Source organism: Ursus arctos, unplaced genomic scaffold (assembly GCF_023065955.2).
Source record: "Ursus arctos isolate Adak ecotype North America unplaced genomic scaffold, UrsArc2.0 scaffold_7, whole genome shotgun sequence".
In the NCBI taxonomy this organism is placed as follows: domain Eukaryota; kingdom Metazoa; phylum Chordata; class Mammalia; order Carnivora; family Ursidae; genus Ursus; species Ursus arctos.
This window is the reverse complement of record NW_026623089.1, coordinates 31,681,452-31,703,828: the sequence shown is the minus strand read 5'-3', so window position 1 is coordinate 31,703,828 and position 22,377 is coordinate 31,681,452. Positions and strand designations below refer to the sequence as shown.

The following is a 22,377-nucleotide window of genomic DNA, read 5'->3' as shown; positions in this document are numbered from 1 at the left end:
GGTTTTTATTTGAATTTCCCTGATGGCTAATGATTTTGAACATTTTTTCATGTGTCTGTTAGCCATTTGTATGTCATCATTGGAAAAGTGTCTGTTCATATCTTCTGCCCATTTTTTGATTTTTTTATTTGTTTCTCGTCTATTGAATTTGGGAAGTTTTTTGTAGATCTTGGATACCAGTCTTTTATCTGTAGTGTCATTTGCAAATATATTCTCCCATTCTGTGGGCTGCCTCTTAGTTTTTTTGACTGTTTCCTTGGCTGTGCAGAAGCTTTTTATCTTGATGAAGTCCCACAAGTTCATTTTTTCTTTTGTTTCTCTTGCCTTTGGAGATGTGTCATGAAAAAGGTTGCTTTGGCTGATGTCGTAGAGGTTGCTGCCTATGTTCTCCTCTAGGATTTTGATGGATTCCTGTCTCACATCGAGGTCTTTCATCCATTTCGAGTTTATTTTTGTGTATGGTGTGAGAGAGTGGTCAAGTTTCATTCTTTTGCATGTAGCTGTCCAATTTTCCCAGCACCATTTATTGAAGAGACGGTCTTTTTTCCACCGGATGTTTTTTCCTGCTTTATCAAAGATTAGTTGCCCAAAGAGCTGAGGGTCCATTTCTGGGTTTTCTATTCTGTTCTATTGGTTTATGTGTCTGTTTTTGTGCCAGTACCATGCTGTCTTTGTGATCACAAATTGTAGTACAGCTCAAAATCCGGCATCGTGATGCCCCCAGCTTTGTTTTTCCTTTTCAACAGTTCCTTGGTGTTTCGGGGCCTTTTCTGTTTCCATACAAATTTAAGGACTATTTGTTCCAGTTCTTTGAAAAATGTCCTTGGTATTTTGATCGGGATAGCATTGAAAGTGTCGATTGCTCTGGGTAGCATGGACATTTTAACTATGTTAGTTCTTCCGTTCCATGAGCATGGAATATTTTTCCATCTTTTTGTGTCTTCTTCAATGTCTTTCAAGAGTGATTTATAGTTTCTAGAAGATAGATCCTTTACGTCTCTGGTTAAGTTAATTCCAAGGTAACGTATGGTTTTTGGTGCTATTGTAAATGGGATGGATTCCCTAATTTCTCTTTCTTCAGTCTCATTGTTCGTGTATAGAAATGCAACTGATTTCTGAGCATTGATTTTGTATCCCGCCACATTACCGAATTGCTCTATAACTTCTAATAGTTTGGGAGTGGCTTCTTTTGGGTTTTCCATATAGAGTATCATGTCATCTGTGAAGAGAGACGGTTTGACTTCTTCTTTGCTGATTTGGGTACCTTTTATCCCTTTTTGTTGTCTGTTTCCTGTTGCAAGGACTTCTAGTACTATGTTGAAATATAGTGGCAAGAGTGCGCATCCTTGTCCTGTTCCTGATCTTAAGGGAAGGGCTTCCAGCTTTTCCCCATTGAGAATGATATTTGCAGTAGGCTTTTCATAGATGGTTTTTATGAGACTGAGGAATGTACCCTCTATCCCTACACTCTGAAGGGTTTTAATCAGGAAAGGATGCTGTATTTTGTCAAATGCTTTTTCTGCATCAATTGAGAGGATCATATGGTTCCTGAATTTTTCCTTCTGGATAAAATCTAAGACACTGATAGATTTGCAAATGTTGAACCACCCTTGCATCCCATGGATGAATCCCACTTGGTCATGATGGATAATCCTTTTAATGTACTGTTGGATTCTATTAGAAAGGATCTTGCTGAGGATTTTGGCGTCCATATTCATTAGGGAAATTGGTCTGTAATTCTCCTTTTTGCTGGGGTCTTTGCCTAGTTTGGGGATCAAGGTAATATTGGCCTCATAGAATGAGTTTGGTAGCTTTCCTTCTGTTTCTATTTTTTGAAATAGCTTTAGGAGAATAGGTATTATTTCCTCTTTGAATGTTTGGTAGAATTCCCCAGGAAAACCATCCGGGCCTGGAGTTTTGTTATTTGGAAGGTTGTTTATCACTGACTCAATGTCTTCATAATTAATTGGCCTGTTTAAAAAATCAATTTCTTCGTGTTTCAGTCTTGGTAGTATAGGTTTCCAGGAAGTCCTCCATCTCTTCCAGATTGCTTAATTTATTGGCATAAAGCTGTTGATAACAGTTTCTAATGATCCTTCCTATTTCATTAGGGTTGGTTGCGACTTCTCCTTTTTCATTCATAATTTTATTAATTTGGTTCCTTTCTCTATTCTTTTGGATAAGACTTGCCAGTGGTCTGTCAGTTTTATTGATTCTCTCAAGGAACCAACTTCTAGCTCTGTTGATGTTCTCTACTGTACTCCTGGTTTCTAATTCATTGATTTCTGCTCTAATCTTGGTCAACTGCTTCTTTGTGCGTGGATGAGGCCTGTCCCTCTGTTGCTGTTCTAGCTTCTTGAGGTGGGAATATAAAAACTGCATTTTAGATTTTTCTGTTTTTTTGAGTGAGGCTTGGATGGCTATGTATTTCCCCCTTAGGACTGCCTTTGCAGTATCCCATAGGTTTTAGACCATTTTGTTTTCATTCTTATTGGTCTCCATAAATTGTTTAAATTGATATTTGACTTCCTGGTTTATCAAATCATTCCTGAGCAGGATGGTTCTTTTTCTCTAAGTGTTTGAGTTTCTTCCAAATTTTTCCTTGTGGTTGAGTTCCAATTTCAAACCGTTATGGTCTAAGAATATGAAGGGAATAATTTCATTCTTTTGTTGTCAGTTGAGACCTGTTTTGTGACCCAGAACATGGTCTATTCTTGAGAATGTTCCATGGGCATTAGAATAGAATGAGTATTCTTTGGTTCTGGGGTGTAGTGTTCTATATATATCTATGAGGTCCAACTCGTTGAGTATGGCATTCAAAGCCTTTGATTCTTTGCTTAGTTTTTGCAAGGGTGTTCTGTCTATTTCTGATAGTGGAGTGTTGAGGTCCCCTACTATTAACGTATTTTTATCTATATGTCTCTTTATTGTGGTTAGGAGTTGGCTTGTGTCTCTTGCTGCTCCCCTGTTGGGGGCATAGATATTTATAATTGTCATCTCCACTTGTTGGATACATCCTTTAAGAATAATATAGCGCCCTTCTGTGTCTCTAACTATAGTCTTTAGTTTAAAATCCAATCTGTCTGATATGAGAATTGCTGCCCCAGCTTTCTTTTGAGGTGCATTGGCGTGAAAGATGGTATTCCATCCCTTTACTTTCAGTCTGAATGTATCTTTAGGTTCAAAATGAGTCTCTTGTAGACAGCAAATGGATGGGTCATGTCTTTTTATCCAATCTTCAACCCTGTGGCTTTATGGGAGCATTTAGGCCATTTACATTGAGACTGATTATTGAGAGATTCATTTTAATGATTTCATGTTGCCAGTAAAGTCTTTGTTTCTATAGATTGTGACTTTCTGTTCTGTATCACTCTTGGGGCCTTTTTTTTATAGAACCCCCTAATATCTCCTGTAGGGCTGGTTTCGTGGTTACGAAATTGGTCAATGACCGGCGATTCTGAAAGGTCTTTATTTCTCCATCAATTCTGAATGACAGCCTTGCTGGATAAAGGATCCTTGGCTGCATGTTTTTCTCTGAAAGAGCCTTAAAAATGGCCCCCCAACCCTTTCTCCCATTCCAGGTCTGTGTAGACAGGTCTGACGTAATTCTGATACCTTTGCCTTGGTACGTGAGAAATTTCTTTGCCCTGGCCACTTTCAATCCTTGGATCTAATATTTGCGAAATGCACTATGACGTGTCGTGGTGTAGGTTTGTCGTGGTTGAGCTTGGGAGGGATCCTCTCTGCCTCTTGGACACGAATGCTTGTTTCCCTTGCTAGATTAGGGATGTTTTCAGCTACAGTTTGTTCAAATATCTCTTCTAGACCTCTGTTTTTCTTCACCCCTTTGGGGATGCCGATGATTCTGACATTGGAACGTTTCATTGAGTCAGTAATCTCCCGTAACCTACATTCTTGAGCATGGATTTTTTTTAAGTCCAGATTCTATTTTAGCTTTCTCTTCTACAGCCCATCCTCCAATTCGCTGATACGTTCTTCTGCCTCATTCACCGTGTCCATCAGAGCGTCTAGTTTTGAGTGCATTTGGTTCATAGAATTTTTAATTTCTGCCAGATTCGCTCTCATTTTCGCCCTTAGTGATTCTATATTCTAATTAACATTTTCTTTAATACTTTTTTCAAGTCTATATCATCTTGACCATTGTTACTCTGAATTCCATTTCTGTTAATCTGGTTATATCCATATCCATGAGTTCTTGGCTGAGGCCACAGACTCATTGTCTTTTCTTTGCTGGGAAGGATTTCTTCTTCTCGTCGTTCTGATGAGGAGAGGTTGCGGGGTTGTCCAGAGCCCAAATTATTGACCGGGACCCAGACTGTGCACCCTTGCTTTATAGGGACCTTAGGGATGTGGGCTTCTTGATTTTTCAGCCTGTCTTCTAGGGGAGGGGCCCGCTGTGCCGACACTCAGGCAACCCTGTTTGCGTAGAGTCTCTGTGTCCCCTGCGAGGGGGAGGGGGATGGGCACACTGCGAGCTGGTATTTCCAGGCTTTTGTTCTCTGGTGGTTTTCCCTGGCGGTTTGCTGTGCCTCTTCTGAGAGTCCGAGCAGCAGTGGCCGAATGTCTGCCTCTGTCTCAGAACAGAGGAATCGTGGACCGTTCTCCACTGATGTTCTGGCCACTTTAGCTCTGTTTCTGTTGGTGCTGCTCAAGCCTGCAGCCTCCCGGGATGTGTGCCCCACACCCGTTCTCCCAGCCCTCACTTCCAGGGCCCGCGCATCTCTGTCCTTTGTGTTTCTAACACCGCCAGTCACCAGCCACCCCCGCGCGCTCCCCAAGCTCCCGGTGTCAGTCTGGTTCCAGTGAGCGCACCGGAGCTCTAGTTTTCAGTCTGGTGGCGCGCGTTCCTCGGCTCACGGTTCCACTCTGCTCTCTCGCGGGTGCTGGTCCGCGAGTCCGCCCGCTACCCCGTGCAGGTCGCTACCGCTTCCCGGCCCCTGAACGCGGCAGCTCCCTCCCCGTTCTGTTTATCTTCTGATATCTGTGCGCGGTTTCATGGCTCCGCGCTTCGTACCTCAATACTCAGCGCTGGAGATGTTCATTTGTAGAGATCCAGATGTATCTTCCTGCGTCTCATGCTGATTCCATGGATGTTCAGGCTGGTCTGGTACCTATCCAACTTGACTCAGGGGATCGGCTGAAAAAGGGGTCCCCTACTCCTCTGCCATCTTAACTCCCCCCGAGTTGACATTTTGTACACGTGTTTGGGTCGAATTTCGTAAAGGATATCGTCAGCATCTCTAATAAGAGAAAGGGCCTTGCTAAGGTGAATATTGTCAACAATACGTTCAGTGGCTTTGCATGTGAGGGTGACAGGCCAGTTTTGAAGCAGAAAGAGGAAACCTCTGAGAGTGGTAAGTTAGAAGAGCCACCCTCTGCGGAGGGCAGCGTCCTCAAGTTGCCTAGCTGTAGACTTTGGTTTCTTGAGTTCTGACAAGTTGATTCTCATGGGTTTTTCCAAAATTCTCTGCCTGTTTTTGGAGTGTCCTGCCTTCGGAGCTGTCTACTCTGACATTTTCATTGGTCATACTCAGTGAGGTGAATTTTTGAATACCACACTCCTGCTCAGGGCAAGTGTCATGGAGAGTGAATCTAGGAAAGAGAGTTGAAATCTTTATGTCACAGATAAGAAGACAAATATCCAAAAATGGAGTTGGTGGAATTCAAGCCTATTGACTCCTTGGCCAGTGGTCTTTCTGCTAAATCCCAAAGCCTAGTTGTGGTGACTGCCTAGGAACATGCCCATAGCACTCAATTTGCATCCAGGCCCTTGCTCAAAGGTTCCCATGCCCGTAAGGTTTGTCCTCCACTCACACTTAGTGCCCTCTTCATCCCATTACTTAGCAGAAATATGCTAATTTAGGAAGGAAGAGACTTCCTCCCTTAAGCAGAGAAAACGTTTAGGACCACAGATGCTGCCAGGGACGCCTGATGAGGGAGTAACTTTGTGCTGTATATCAGGTTGTCCAAACTCCCTTATCCTCAGTCTTTATCTACAAAATGTGAATCATTTTATGATGGCATTCTTTATTTCAAGGTTGTAGGGATGAATTTATATTAAAAAAAATGAGAGAATTGACGTAAAGTTGCTTTAATATTATAAGGTTGATGAATGAGTATAGAAAATTATTGTCATGTTTCATCATCTAGTCAGAGTTTTCTCCCTCACATATCTCTGTGAGCATAGAGAATTACTTCATACCCACAGTATAAAATGCTCCCCCAGAAGACAGAGACCATTTTTTCTTCATCTTAATTTTTTTTTAAAAAAGATTTTATTTATTTATTCGACAGAGATAGAGACAGCCAGCGAGAGAGGGAACACAAGCAGGGGGAGTGGGAGAGGAAGAAGCAGGCTCATAGCAGAGGAGCCTGATGTGGGGCTCGATCCCATAATGCCAGGATCACGCCCTGAGCCGAAGGCAGACGCTTAACCGCTGTGCCACCCAGACGACCCCTCTTCATCTTAATTTTTAACCAGGGCTTGCCATATTTTATATATGTCTTCATTAATTTTTTAAAATTTGATATACATTTTTTAATCTTTAGGTCTACAATAGCTTCCCTGCTCTCATTGACTATCTCCCAGGAAGTCATCATACAATATTAAGAAATTCTGATTGTATAAAAAAATATGTTTTGGAGAAAATAAAAGAACACCAAGAATCCTTGGACGTTAACAATCCTCGGGACTTCATTGATTATTTCCTGATGAAAATGGGACAGGTAAAATGTCAACGATAGAACTGTTATTTGTTTGCTTGCTCTTTTTTTGTTCACTGACTTTTTTTGTTCTGTACTTATGAGGACGTTTAAATCATCAGTGAAGAAGTTTAGGTACTTAATGTATGCATGGATCTGGATTGAGCATCATGGAGCATCATTCAATCTAAGATTGAATTGTTAAATAACTAGAATACGTGGAACCTATTGGATAAGTTTCTACCTGAAGAGAGAGAGAATGTACACTTTAGGGGAGATAAAACACAAACCAGTTAGAAATTACAACATATTGAGCCATAAAATGAAGGTATATGTGATCATGTCACAGCGTGTGGGAGAGTAAGAAGGAAGGGTTTAACCTAGCTGGGCTTCCTGCTTGTCCTGAGGGTTGATGTAGATCTTCAAATATTTGCAGTAAGGAATCGGGGCGGGAATTTCAGATTGGTAAATGGTGTGATGAGAGGTTCTGAAGTGCGTGTTGGCAAAGAGATTAGATGGATGGGAAAGGGAAATCCTCACTGAGTGGAACCAAAAATGGATTTGGACAGACGTAGAGTTGGATGTTGGTGTCTGTCAAGTATCTGTAAACCTGAATGTTGGCATGAAACGTTTTGATTTGATCAGGTAGATGTATGAGCTAGAACAAGAGTGGAATGCAAATAGCTATTGGGGAAAATTATCCTGGGAGTCCTGTAGAATGATCTGTATGATAAGAATGGGAGCCAAGGACCAACTGTGAGATTTTTCATTTCTTGACTTTGGTTTGATGAAAGTCTGGACCATGGAAATACAGAGGATCCTGAAATAAAATCAAATTGTCCATCTCGTCACATCTCAGAGATGTATAGAGACAGGTTTTAGTTGGTGGAGAGGATAAGTAGCGACTCTATGGGGAATTTTAATAATAAAAACAGATATCGTATTTGAGAAATTGAATCAAAGAGTGAAAGATTCAGGTAGTAAATCTGAATCGTGAATTTGCTGAGTGATAGGGTCAAGCTGGAAATCGTGTGCCAGAAGTAATGTAGATGCCACAAGGACACTTGTATAGATGCAACGTCCTCCTTGAACTGGAGAGAGGCAGAATCCAAAATGCAATGTAAAGAGCTAATTCTAGAGAAGGGAATTCCTTCACCCGAGGCCACCATTACTTTATGCAATCACTTTGTAGCTCTGGGCAGAAATGAGAAACCAGTGAGTAGGCTGAGATGGCAAGGAGTCGAAGATGCTGATGAAGGTGATTGTCAAAGAATTGTCCCTGGATTTTAGGTGGACTGCTCAAATCACGTATTCTAGGTGGAATGAAGTGAAGAAGGTGGTGGAATGGTTTGACAAAACTGGAAGATGAACCTCTACTTTCTCTGCTGTTAGGGCAATGATTTTTATCTTTCTGGTGATCAGCTGATTTGAGAATCTGATTAAAAGTATGGACACCTAGGGGGAGGAGTTAAGATGGTGGAGGAGTAGGAGTCCCCTTTTTCAGCTGGTCCCATGAGTCGAGCTGGGTAGGTACCAGACCAGCCTGAACACCCACGGAATCAGCCTGATCTGGTACATCTGGATCTCTACAAATGAACATCTCCAGCGCTGAGTGTTGAGGTACAAAGTGGGGAGCCGTGAATCTGCACACAGATACCGGAAGATAAACGGAAGGGCGAGGGAGCTGCAACATGGGCGACACTGGAGGAGATAATGCTAAGTGAAATAAGGCAAGCAGAGAAAGACAATTATCATATGGTTTCTCTCATCTGTGGAACATAAGAACGGGGAAGATTGGTTGGAGAATAAAGGGATAAAGAAAGGGGGGTAATCAGAAGGGGGAATGAAGCATGAGAGACTGTGGACTCTGAGAAACAGAGGGCTTCAGAGGAGAGGGGTGTGGGGGAATGTGTTAGGCTTTTGATGGGTAGTAAGGAGGGCACGTATTGCATGGTGCACTGGGTGTTATACGCAAGTAATGAATCATCGAACTTTACATCAAAAACCAGGGATGTACTGTATGGTGACTAACATAATATAATAAAAAATATTATTATAAAAAATAAAAATAAAAGTATGGACACCTAGATCATGCAACTTTTTTTTTCCTTAAGATTTTATTTATTCATCAGAAAGAGAGAGTGCAGAAGTAGGGGAGAGGCAGGCAGAGGGAGAAGCAGGCTCCCCACTGAGCAAGGAGCCCGATGTGGAACCCATTCACAGGAGCGCGGGAACATGACCTGTGCCGAAGGCAGACACTTAAGTGACTGAGCCACCCAGGCGTCCCAAGCATGCACCTCTTGATCTCAGGGCCAAGAATTCGAGCCCCACATTGGGTGTAGAGTTTATTTAAAAAAAAAAAAGAATAGTAGGTTACAATTTGAACTGTTCTGTGGGCAAAATATTATTTTTCCTTTTTTGTAAGGATTCTATTTATTTATTTGAGAGAGAGAGAAAGAGAGAGAGCACGTGTGGGGTAAGTGGCAGAAGTAGTAGCAGACTCCCTAGTGAGCAGGGAGCCAGATGAGGGCTTGATCCCAGGAGACTGACATCATGACCAGAGCTGAAGGCAGACGCTTTAACCGACTGATCCACACAGACACCTCTCTTTTTCTTTTCTTTTAAGAAAAACTCTTATGAGACTTTACCTTACTAATTTTCTGTTTATTTTTATGTAAAATTAGTTTTCTGCAACTTTTAGAGGGAGTTGTGTGGTTTAAGATGGTTTTTTTAACTTCATAGCGCTCCCACTTTTGTTGTTTTTATATAATATTAAAAAATGTGGAGGTTTGTCAGCCCTGTTCCCCTCCCAGTTTTATTTAGAACAAAGACTGGCATAGATCACCTGTTTTTATAAATGAAGTTTTATTGAAACACTCACAAAGTATGGACACCTTCCCAGAAGAAGGCACCTATATTAATGTTTTTGTATTTTGCTCATATTTTGAGGGATTTCCTTAATGCTCGAAACCCTCTGCACTGATCCTGGCCTCTGACATTTCGATTAATGGAATTTCCTTAATACTATATTTAAAAGCTGCATTGTTCCTCTGGACTTCATTATTGTATTTAGATTCTAGCTTATTATCCCTTTTTTCTTGTTAATATCTTTACTGAGTATAATTCACATGCCATACCCTTCCCACATTTCAAATATAATTCAGCAATTGTGTATTTTCAGAGTTGTGCAACCACTACCACATTCAATACCAAACATTTTCATCACCCTCAAAAGAAGCCCCATATGCTTGAGTAGTCATCTTCCTGTCCCCAAACCCTTCCAGCTTCAGGCATCACTACTCTACTTTCTGTCTCTATAGATGGCTATTCTGGATGTTTCATATTAATGGAATTATATGGTATATGGTCTTTTGTTCTAGCTTCTTTCACTTTACTCCTTTACATGCTTGAATGATATTCCAGAGTGCATATACCATAATTTTATATATCCACTCCTTGGTTGATGGACATTTTGATTGTTTCTGGGGTTTTGGATGTTTTTTAGTGTTTTGTCTTTTTTAGGATTTTATTTATTTATTAGAGAAAACAAGAGAGCACAAGCCAGGGGAAGAGGGAGAGGGAGAAGCAGGGAGCCCAGTGCCGGGCTCGATCCCACCACCTGGGATCATGATCTGAACGGAAGGCAGATGCTTAACCAAGTGAGCCACCCAGGTGCCCCTGGGCTTTTGACTCTTATGAATAATGCTTCTATGGACATTTGTGTGCAAGTGTTTGTGTGTACCTATGTTTTAATTTCTGCTGGGTATATATCCGTGGTGGTAGAATTACTGGGTCATATGATAACTTTATATTTAACCTTGGGAGGAACTGCGGTGGATCAAAGACCTAAATGTAAGTGCTAAAACTATAAAACTCTTAGAAGAAAACTTAGGCATAAAATGGCTAAAATTGATAATCTCTGTGTATGTAAGCACTGATACTTCAAATTCTCTTCAACAGATGGAAATGCTAATAATGGTTTGTAAGTGTCCTACTTTTTTCCTGGCTTTAGAGTAGTTTTGGGTTGGAACGTTTAGAAAAGTGTGTGACAATGATGGGTCTAGCAAGTATAGGTGTTGAGGTTAAGCCTGTCTTAATGGAGTTGGTGACATGTTAGGCATGTCACAGGTCGCTTGTGGATTGTTAGAACCTTGTTAAATTAATGTTGGCCGAGAGAACTGGAGGGAAGATATTTTTTTTTTTTGTATTGTATTTTAGTGACCACCAGAGTCAGTATTTCCAATGGCTCCATTGTTGTTTTCTTTCAATTTTGTGTCACCGTCATCTTTACCAACTTTAGTTGTCCTTGTGAGGTGCTTTTATTCTCCCCAGGTAAAGTTTATGAGATCTCTATTCAGTCAGTCTCTTATTCTCAGCATCTGCCTCCTATACTCTGCTTCATTCCTTATGGGCAGTTAATGCCCAAGTTTTCTGTCTTCATGTATGTAATATTTCTTCTATTTGTTCATCTCCATTAATTCCTGTACTTGTTTCCTAAACCAAATTGCCACCTGCCTTACGTCTGGAATACAATAGGGGTTGGCCCCCCTTTTGTCTGTTCTAAAATGTGCTGCCATGTTAGCTTTTGCACATTTTCAACTTCATAATGAGTTTTTAGGCAATATAGAGTCCACATAAATTCTATAACAGAAGAAGAGAATTGCAAAATCTCGATCCAGGCTTATACCATTTTTTGAGATACGGCTCTTACTCATTTCTATGAGTTAAGATTGTGTTTGCCAACCAACAAGAGAAAACCTAATTAACAATGTTTTAGAGAATGAATGGGTTTATTTATCTCAGGTACAGAGAATCTCATGTTGGGCAGTCTAGGACTTGTACAGTAGCCCTGAAGTATCATGGACCCAGGTGCCTTCCATTTTTCTTTAGCATACTTACCGTGTAGGCTTCATGTTCATCATGTTTCAAGATGATGTCTCCGCTGCCTCCACTAACATATCTGTATAGATAGAGGAAGGAAAGAAAGAGACATCGATAGGCCATTAGGGGTGCCTGGGTGGCTTAGTCGGTTAAGTGGCTGCCTTCGGCTCAGGTCATGATTCCAGGGTCCTGGATCGAGCCTGACATCGGGCTTCCTGCTCAGTGGGAAGTCTGCTTCTCCCTCACCCTTTGCCCTTTCCTCCACCCCTCCCCGTCCCACTCATGTGCTCGCTCTCTCACTCTTTCTCTCTCACACATAAATGAAATAAAATATTTAGTAAAACAATGTAGGCCATTGGTAAGAAATAGGTTGCTTGGCCAGTGTAGCTGCAAAAGAGGCTACGAAATGGAATTTGTAGGCAAGCAGGGGATAAAGGAATAGGAAATGGTGATTGGGTCAACTAATCCATACAATTTGCCATACCATACAGTTGTTATTTTCACACTGCGCTCTCCAGTTTCTACATTTGCTTAACTTTATACAACGTGTTATTTTAGATTTATTGTAATTACATATGCTGGCAAACCAGCAAATAACTACATCAAATAATTTCTAGGAAAAGTACAACAAGCAGTTGGAGTTTAATTTTGAAAACTTGTTAAGCTCTGCATTTGATTTGTTTGGAGCTGGGACAGAGACAACAAGCACCACGCTACGATACGGTCTCCTGCTCCTGCTGAAGCACCCAGAAGTCACAGGTATGGCCAGCATGGCGCGCAGGGTGTACTTCTGGGCGTAGAACTGATGTTTATAATGATGCCGGAATACCTTCGAAGTGTGCATATCACCTGATTTTGCATGCAAATGTATATGCATTTGTGTCTTTTGTCATCAGAGTCGTTTGTGTTTTATCAGCTAAAGTCCAGGAAGAGATTGAGCGTGTAATTGGCAGACACCAGAGCCCTTGCATGCAGGACAGGAGCCGCATGCCCTACACGAATGCAGTATTGCATGAGATCCAGAGGTACATTGACCTTATCCCAAACAACCTGCCTCATGCAGTGACCCGTGACATCAAATTCAGAAACTATGTCATCCCCAAGGTAAGATGTGTTTCTCCTACAGCTGACTTCAGTGCTCTTGAAGTTCTCATATTCACAGTATGGTTTCAGTCTCTACCCATTCGGGTGAGAGAATGGAAAAATCATACATGTGACAGCTTAATGGATTTTGTGCTGTTTCCAGTTTGAGGCTATAAATTTTTATGACAGGTTTTGATATCTGGTCGTGTAAGTCTCCCAAATTTGTTCTATTTCTTTAAAATTGTTTTGGCTACTCTTAGCTATTTACATATCCAAATAAATGTTAGTATCAGTTTGATGATTATCCAAAGCACTTCACATTGGTTTGTATTGGGGTGAAAGTAAATTAATTTGGAAAGAATTTACATGTTGAAATGTTGAATCTTTCAATTCATGGATATGGTATATTCTCCCAATTTATTTGGGCTTTCTTTAATTTTTCTGATATTATTTTCAGTGCAGAGGCTTATACATCTTTTAGGGTTTTCCTAGATAAGTGATATATTTGATGTTATTATAAATTGTATAAGTTTATAAATGCCTTTTCTACTTTTTTGGTATATTGAAATATATTGATTTTATTATTTTGACGATCTTGTATCTAGCAACCTTTCCAAATTTACTATTCATTGTTAATAATTTCTGGATTTATAATTCCCACGTACCCAGTTCTGTGATCTGGCTTAATTTTTGTTTTCATAATTAATATTTAAACTTTAAATTTTATATACTTACAATTAGCTCTAATTTAAATCTTTCTTGTAACCATGGATCACTCAAGGCCAGTCTATTGTAGAGGACTGATCTAAGTTTTTTTTTCTGTAATACTTAAAACGTTATCTTAAAACCACCCTTTCGGGTGCCTGGGTGGCTCATCACTAAGCGTCTGCCTTCGGCTCAGGTCATGGTCCATGGTCCTAGGATCGACCCTATGTGAGGCTCCCTGCTCAGCAGGGAAACCGCTTCTCCCTCTCCCACTCCCTCTGCTTGTGTTCCCTCTCTCACTCTCTCTCTCTATCAAATAAATAAAATCTTAAAAAAAAACAAAAAACCCATCCTTAATTCTGCAGTGCTAAAAATTCAGAAAATTAAAAATAAAGTTGGCTGCAATTTCATTTGGTGACCAAAACTACTTGAACTGACATAAATCTATTTATATTCCTTATTGATGCTACTTTGTGTGAGTATTCATATTTTACTAAAGAAATATCAACGTGGGGGGTCCTGGCTGTCTTGGTCAGTAGAGCATGCAACCCTTTATCTCGGGGTTGTAAATGTAAGCCCCATGTTGCATGTAGAGATTACTTAAAATCTAAAAAGAAAAGAAAGAAATATCAATGTGTTTGATTATATGATACCACATTATTGGGAGTATTTTAAAATTTTTGGTGTCTACATCATAATATCTTTCTAACAAGTCAAACTATTCTGCATTTGAAAACACATGTTAGGCCCAAGGGGTTTCAGATGAAGGATCATGTACTTAATCTTTCAAGAACACAAATGTTTCTATTTTATGGGCTGAAGTAGAAAACCAAGAGGCTAAAGTGGTCCTCCTATATATAACTTTGAAATGGTTGAGAAAACAGCTTTAGGAAGAGATAGTTCAAGATGGCATAGGAGTAGGACACCTCAGTTTCGTCTGGTCTCAGGACTTCAGCTAACCAGCTATGAAATCATTCTGAACACCTGTGAACTCATCCGGAGAGCTAAAAGAATAGCTGCAACTCTAGAAATAGAAAAGCGACCACTTTCTGCAAGAATGACAAGACAGAAAAACTTACCTCAAAGAAGAGAACAAGAGGCAGTAGTGAGTGCCAGGGACCTAATCAGTATGGACTTAAGTAAGATGTTGGAACTAGAGTTCAGAATGATGAGTAGAAAGGTACTATCTGGGCTTGAAAAAAGCATAGAAGACACTAGAGAACCCTTTCTAGAGAAATGAAAGAACTAAAATCTAATCAAGTTGAAATAAAAAATGCTATTAATGAGATGCACTGAAAAAATAGAGGCTCTAACTGCTAGGATAACTGAAGCAGACGAGAGAATTCGTGATATAGAAGACAAAATAATGGAGAATGAAGCAGCTGAGAATAAGAGAGATAAACAGCTATTGGATCCTGAGGGGAGAATTCGAGAGATAAGTGACACCATAAATCGAAGCCAAAGTAGAATAATTGGGATCCCAGAAGAAAAGGAAAGGGAGAGAGAGAGAGAGAGAGAGAGGCAGAAGGTATATTGGAGCAATTTATAGCAGAGAACTTCCCAAATCTGGGGAAGGAAACAGGCATTCAAGTCTGGGAAGCACAAACCCCCCCCCCCCTCAAAATCATTAAAAATAGGTCTACAGCCCAACATATGATAGTGAAACTTGCAAATCTCAGAGACAGAGAGTAAATCCTGAAAGCAGCTCGGGACAAGAGATCCATAATGTACAATGGTAGAAACATTAGACTGGGAGCAGACCTATCCACAGAGACCTGACAGGCCAGAAAGGACTGGCATGATACATTCGGGGTGCTAAATTAGAGGAATATGCAGCCTAGAAAACTTCATCCAGCAAGGATGTCATTCAAAATAGAAGGAGACATAAAAAGCTTCCACGACAAACAGAAGCTGAAAGAATGTGTGACCAGTAAACCAGCCCTGTGAGAAATATTAAATATGAGAAGGGATCCTTCACACCAAGAGAGAGCCCAAAAGTAACATAGATGAGAAAGGAACAGAGACAATATATAGAAACGATAAGTTATACCAAAGAAAACTCATATTCTAGTGAGGTTTGATCAATATGTGAAGTCAGGTAAATACCACTACAACGAAGATATGAAACATTTGTATCATCTCAAAAATTTCCCCTATTCTCCTTTTACAGTCAATCCACCTCCCCCAATTTCAACCCTTGGTAACCGTTGATCTGCTTTTGGTTCTGTGGTTTTGCCTTTTAAGGAATGCCATATGATGGCATGTGACATTAAAGTACTATAATTTGTAATCAGTATAAGCCCTTATCTTTCTTATGTGGCAGAATGTGTTGAAGATTTATGTTTGTTATCACATGTATCATTAGTTTGTTCCTCGTTTTGATGAGTAGTTTTCATGATATCGAGTGCCACAAATTGTTTACCCATTCAGCGATTGTTGGATATTTGGGTTGTTTCCAGTTTGGCGCCATTTGAATAAAGGTGCTGTGAACATTTGCATACAGATTTTAGTGTGGACATAAATTTTGCTTTTCTTTTGGATAAATGCTCAGGAGGGGGACTTTGCTGAACTGTTTCTAAAAAACCGTTGAACTGTTTTCTAAATGTGGCTGAGCCTTTTTACGTTCCCACTAGCAACGTATGAGAGTTCCAGTTGCTCTAGGCCCCCTCCACCACTTGCCATGGTTGGTCTTCTTACCTTTTAGATACTATAAGGGGTTGTACAGTGTTATCACATTTTGTTTTACTTCTATTTTCTGGATGGATAATGACGGTTCACTTCTTTTCATGTGCTGATTGATTATTCATATATTCATATTCTTTGGTAGAATGTTTGCTGAAATTATATTCCTATCTTTTATTGGGTCGTTTTCCTTATTTAATTATTGCAATCCTTTTTATATTTTGCATGCAAGTCTTGTATCATATGTAGGTGTTGTTAGCATTCACTCTCAATCTGTTGGGATTTTTTTTTCCTTTCTTTAGTTTTCAAAAAATGTCTTCCAAAGAGCAGAAGTTTTGAGTTTTGATGGAGTCCAATTTATCAATTATTTCTCTTTTGACTTGTGTTTTGTGTCCTATCTGAAAAACTTGCTGCCAACGTAACTTCCCAAATATTTGCCCTTATGTCCTCTTCTGTAAGTTTTATCGTCTTCACTTTTCTATTTAGGTCTGTGATCCATTTAATGTTCGTTTTTACTTATAGCGTGAAGTAGTAATTGTACTTTTTGTTGTTGTTGTTATGGATATCCAGTTGTCCCAGCATCATTTATTGAAAACCTACTAGCTTTTTAAATCTTAAAGGAACATTCTCACATATCACTTGTCTTAAAATATATAAGGCAATGATTTTGAAAACCGAAGTATAGACCTTAAATACGATAAACTTAGAGGATGGAATTTCCTTCCAATTTTTAATTTAAAATGTAAAAAATCTACATAGCCTTTAAACACACACACACACACACACAAATGACTATGTAATGATTTATGTATATATAAATAATATATATGAAAATGTGTATACATCTATATTTTAGGTGCATATCTATCTATGTCCATCAATCTACCTTACTCCTAAATACTTCAGTATGTGTCTTCCAGGAACGAGGGCTTCCTGCACAGCAATAACAGCATTCACACTCAAGGAATTATCATCTATACAATAATTTTATCTGATATGTAGCCTATAATTACATTTTTTCAATTATGCTAAAGTCTATTATAGGTTTCTTGGGGGAGCATCTAGTAGCTAGTCAAGGAATAAGTATAGGATTTGATTATCTGTCCCTTTAGGCCCCTTTTATAAAGAACAGTTCCTTTTCCTTTATTTGTTTCATTTCAATACACTGGCAGTTTTGAAGAGTGCAGGACAGTTGTCATGCAGAATATTCCTCAGTCTGGTTTAGTGTGGTTTTTGTTTTTGTTTTTGTTTTGAGATTAGATTCCAGTTCTGTGTTTTGGGGAAGAAAATTACGTAGGTGAGGTGTGTATGTCCCACTACATCATGTTTTGTCTGGAGACAGGTAATATCAATTTATACCGTTATTGCTGATGCCAAGATACTAACTTGTGAAGGACGTATCTGCCATAATTCTCTCTTGCTGGGGCTGCATTTTTCATAGGTAATTAATAAAAAACAATCTCTGACATGGTACTCTAAGACCTTGTAAATACCTGTTTTCCAAATAATTGATCCAACCGTTTTAATATTAATTAATGATCTTTTTTTTTTCTAAAGATTTTATTTATTCATTTGACAGAGATAGAGACAGCCAGCGAGAGAGGGAACACAAGCAGGGGGAGTAGGAGAGGAAGAAGCAGGCTTCCAGCGGAGGAGCCTGATGTGGGGCTCGATCCCAGAATGCCGAGATCACGCCCTGAGCTGAAGGCAGATGCTTAACCACTGAGCCACCCAGGCGCCCCTAATTAATGATCTTTACTTGAATTCTTGAAAAATTACTTTGTGTGTATGTGTGTGTGTGTGTATGTGTGTGTGTGTGTGTGTGTGTGTGTGTAGCTAGGACTCATCTCTAACAAAGAGTTCCTCCATATTTTTATTGTTCTATTTTTTAAAAGATTTGATTTATTTATTTTAGAGAGAGTGTGTGAGTGGGCAGAGGGGCAGAGGGAGAGGAGAGACAGAATCTCAAGCAGACTCCTGCTGTGCCATAACCCACATGAGATGGATGAACATCGAAGTGATGAAATAGAGCAGAGAGTGAGACAGACACAAGTGTCCAAACATTGTGATCAGAGGAGAGGATTCAGAGGAGTCGCACCCAAGTAACCAAGGGGTCAGTGTTTCAGACCCTATTGGGGGCCATGTTAGCATCCTGACTAGCACTGTCCTGAATCTCATCCTTGTTTATTACTTAGTCTGTCTGGGTGGAAATGCCCTTGCCCTTCTTTGGACCTGGGATTACTCACGTATAGATCAAAAGATTGAACTGAGTGATTTGCCACATTTCTTCCAGCTCTACAACTTCTTTATAACCCAGTTTATCTTCATCTGTCCATTCCAGGGCACAAGAGTATTAACATCACTGACTTCTGTGCTACATGATGGCAAAGAATTCCCCAACCCGGAGACATTTGACCCTGCCCACTTCCTGGATGATAGCGGCAACTTTAAGAAGAGTGACTACTTCATGCCCTTCTCCGCAGGTAATAAAAATTAAATCCCTTAGGTGCTGAAGGGGACGAAATATTTTGGGGGGATCAGTTAAAACTTACATGGTGCCTGCTCTGGGATGAGTAGAATTGTTCTTTGTCCATGACCAGAAACATCACTCCCAATGCCCATGTACTTTGCCGCACTCAGCATACATCGTCATTATTGGAACGTTGCATGGGTGACGGAGTTCTTCCAAAGTAAGGAAGCTAGAGTATAGGTTCATTAAATTCTGCCTCTAGATATATCACTGAGCTACCAAGATCTCCTCTTAGCAGCAGATGAAACTCATTTAGACTTTACTCCCTGGCCATGAGAAAGGTATATAACTCCTCAATTTTGAGTTAAGTATCTGTTTTAAACAATTATTTATTTGAAAGAGAGAGAGAGAGAAGCAGAAGCAGGGGGAGGGCAGAGGGAAAAGGAGAAGCAGTCTCCCTGTTGAGCATGGGGGAAGGGGACAAAGGGACAAGCAGATTCCCACTGAGCAGGGCGCCTGATGTAGACTCCATCCCAGGACCCTGATGGGATCATGACCAGAGCTGAAGCCAGATGCGTAACCGAGTGAGCCACCCAGGCACCTCTGAGTTAAGTATCTTCTATGTGGGGTGCCAGGGTGGCTCAGCCAGTTAGGTGTCTGACTTTGGCTCAGGTCCTAATCTAAGGGTCCTGGGATTAAGCCTTGTTTGGGCTTCCCACTCAGTGGGAATCTCCTTGTCCCTCTGCCCCCTTCCGCTCCCCCCGCCCCCACTTATACTCTCTCTCAAATAAATAAATCCCATCTTTTTTTTTTTTTAAAAAAGTATCTTCTCTGTGATATCCCTTACTCCCCAGAGTGAGCTCTAGGGTGACAAGTATCCACAAGCACAGCATAGACACCAAAGAGGCTCATACTCTAGTTAGGGAAGCAGATTAGTAAACAGATGATTATAATCTAGTAAGACTAGTGTTATGGGAGAAGAAAGCCCAGGCCGCTCGGGAGAGCAGAAGAGGAAGCTGGCTCCTTCCTGTTCACTCCTGCTCCACAGTGAGGCATCAACTGGAATAAGCAACATTCTACCACAGCAGAAAGGGAATTTGAGCTGCCTCACAGGGGACAGGGAGCGAGGGAAAGAAGAGAAGATGCCGCCCTTTTACAAGGGGGACCACAGGAGCAGGACGTTTCTATCGATTGAGGAGATCAGAACCAGCCAACTAACCATGGCATCAAGGAAATCTTGGGAAAGTGGCAGAATGCCCTGCAGTGATTCCAAGGCACCTGATTATCCTCCACGCAAGATCAGGTATCTTGGATATTGGGTCTCCACATCTATAGTGTGTGCTGGGTCTCTGGCCATGGAGTCACCTTCATTTATCTGATGGCTTCTGATGCCAGCTTTGTGTCTTGTACTGTATATACCAAGATGTCAAGGACTGAGCCTTCCCTACTAGGAATGCACATTTTAGCATGGTAGAAAAATAGTAAACAGAAAATTATGATTCATGGTGAGGATCTATCTGTGTTTTAATCGAAGAGTTTTTGCTTATCTATCTATGTTTATTTCTCGATCTATTCATTTATCTATGTATGTTTTAATTGAGGAAACCCAGAGAGGGCACGATTCTCCGGCCCGAGGGGATCACAGGGATTATAGAGAGGAAATGACGTAAGACATAGGTCCTGAAAGAAGTATAAGAGACGTGCCTCTTAACCGAAGGGAACAGCATGAGGTAAAACTGGAGATGTCACGGTGTGTTGGAGATTGCTGAAGAGTGGGTATGGCTAGAACCGAGAATAGAGTGTGTGGAGGATGGAAAGAGAGATAGGGACTGTCAGACAGGGAACAGAGCAGTTGTCATGTGGAAATACATAATGACGTGCTTGATGTAGGCCTGCTACTCAATAGATACTTGTTGAATGAAGGATTGTCGTGAAGACACTAGGAGAATAGCAAGCATTCATCTGTCCGTCTAACCTTCCTTCCAGCCCTCCATCAGTTCAGTCATTCGTCAGATACTTCTTGTGACATAGTTCTTGTGGCAGTTCCAAACATACTGTTCAAGCAACAGGTCCCTTCTGTTTGTTATTTTCAGGAAAACGATTGTGTGTGGGAGAAGGACTGGCCCGTATGGAGCTGTTTTTATTCCTGACCAACATTTTACAGAAATTTACTCTGAAATCTCTGGTCGACCTAAAGGACATCGATACCACCCCAATTGCCAGTGGGTTTGGCCATGTGCCACCTCCCTACCGGCTCTGCTTCATTCCCATGTGAGGAAGGACAGACCATCCGCCTGCTGCCAGCAGTTCTCTGTAGCTCCTCCTCGTCTGGGGCATCATTCACCTCTTGTCCCTGCTGGGGATGCTTTCTCTGACCTCTTCTCCTAGTTCCCCATTCCCTCCATACCCAGTGAACATCCAACCTCCATTAAAGGAAAGTTTCCAGGGGCGCCTGCGTGGCTCAGTCGGTTGAGCGTCTGCCTGTGGCTCAGTTCATGATCCTGGAGTCCCGTGACCGGGCCCCACTTTGGGCTCCCTTCTCAGTGGGGAGTCTGCTTCTGCCTCTCCCTCTGCTCCTCTGTGGCTCGAGTTCATTTTCACTGTCATTCTCGCTCACTCTCTCAAATAAATAAAATCTTAAAAAAAAAAAAAGCAAAGTTTCCAGAACTTCATTACACATGTGCTGTGCTGTTCTTTATACTCTGTAACACTTGTGTTTGCCACCACACATACTTACCTCATATTGAGCTGTTACTATGTTATCACTGTGATACAAAACCAATGATTGGTGTAAGCTACCACACGGCCATTTGTCCTCTGCATGTTGTAGATGGGAAGCATTATTATTTGCTGAGCCGGTTCTTAGGCTTTCCTTCTTTTGTGCATAATACAGATAAGAAATGGAAGAAAATAGTGTCCGAAGACGCCGCACCACGGAGGGGCAAAGGGGGAGAGGGCAGGAAAGCCCTCTTGGCTCAGTGACACCTACAGTTACTTGAGGTTTGGATTTGCAGATGAGATAAGTTGTGTCCAGGAGCGGGGTGTCAGTGAGAATTTCAGTGATTGGGGGGGGGGAGGAATAATCTCTGTTACAATTCATGTCTCTGCTTTGGTGTCACTTTGAACACCAAAGATTTGACCTGTTCGTATGAGTTTGTTTCAAACTTAGAGTCAAGTATTAACATATGCTTTTTTATATGGCTAATCAAATCTTCTAAGTGTCATTCTTTGCCCTCTGACCTAGAACAAAATCCCCGGGGGCATCACTAGATATCCTTTTTTCTACTTTCCAGCACATTGTTTTATACCTAACACAAACGTGGTGGCTTGTGTGATGCTATGATGTTTTATGAAGTCTTTATCTAGTACATAGACAACTAGGGGCGCCTGGGTGACCCAGTTGTTTAGTGTCTGCCTCCGGCCCAGACATGATCCCAGGGTCCTGGGATTGAGCCCTGCATCGGGCTCCCTGCTTTGCTTGAAGCCTGCTTCTTCCTCTCCCACTCCCCCTGCTTGTGTTCCCTCTTTTGCTGGCTGTGTCTTTCTCTGTCAAATAAATAAATAAAATCTTTAATAAATAAATAAGTAAATAAATAAAACATAGACAACTAAACATTTTATACAAGTGAAATAATTTCTGTCATTTTTTTCACATGTGTTTAAGTATATGAAATGAGCATCACCTATTAACCATCTGCCAGCTCATCTCCTGGAGAAAACTTTTTATACCTAGACATGCATTTTTAAGACAACATATGAGGATAGATGTACGTATACATAAGATATGTCCAAAGTATATATTCACACATAACATATATATATACACATGAGAT

General features: G+C 40.8%; 1 protein-coding gene across 1 annotated transcript in view; it reads left to right on the top strand.

The window, feature by feature from the left end:
• LOC113243099 (cytochrome P450 2C41-like) overlaps positions 1 to 21,196 on the top strand; it is a 28,801-nt gene extending 7,605 nt beyond the window's left edge. The window contains exons 5-9 of the mRNA XM_048218837.2: positions 6,571 to 6,747; positions 12,222 to 12,363; positions 12,521 to 12,708; positions 18,416 to 18,557; positions 20,638 to 21,196. Of these exons, the coding sequence (XP_048074794.1) occupies positions 6,571 to 6,747; positions 12,222 to 12,363; positions 12,521 to 12,708; positions 18,416 to 18,557; positions 20,638 to 20,819 (831 nt within the window). The 3' untranslated portion in view covers positions 20,820 to 21,196. The remainder of the gene's footprint in view (positions 1 to 6,570; positions 6,748 to 12,221; positions 12,364 to 12,520; positions 12,709 to 18,415; positions 18,558 to 20,637) is intronic.
• Positions 21,197 to 22,377: the final 1,181 nt, after the last annotated feature.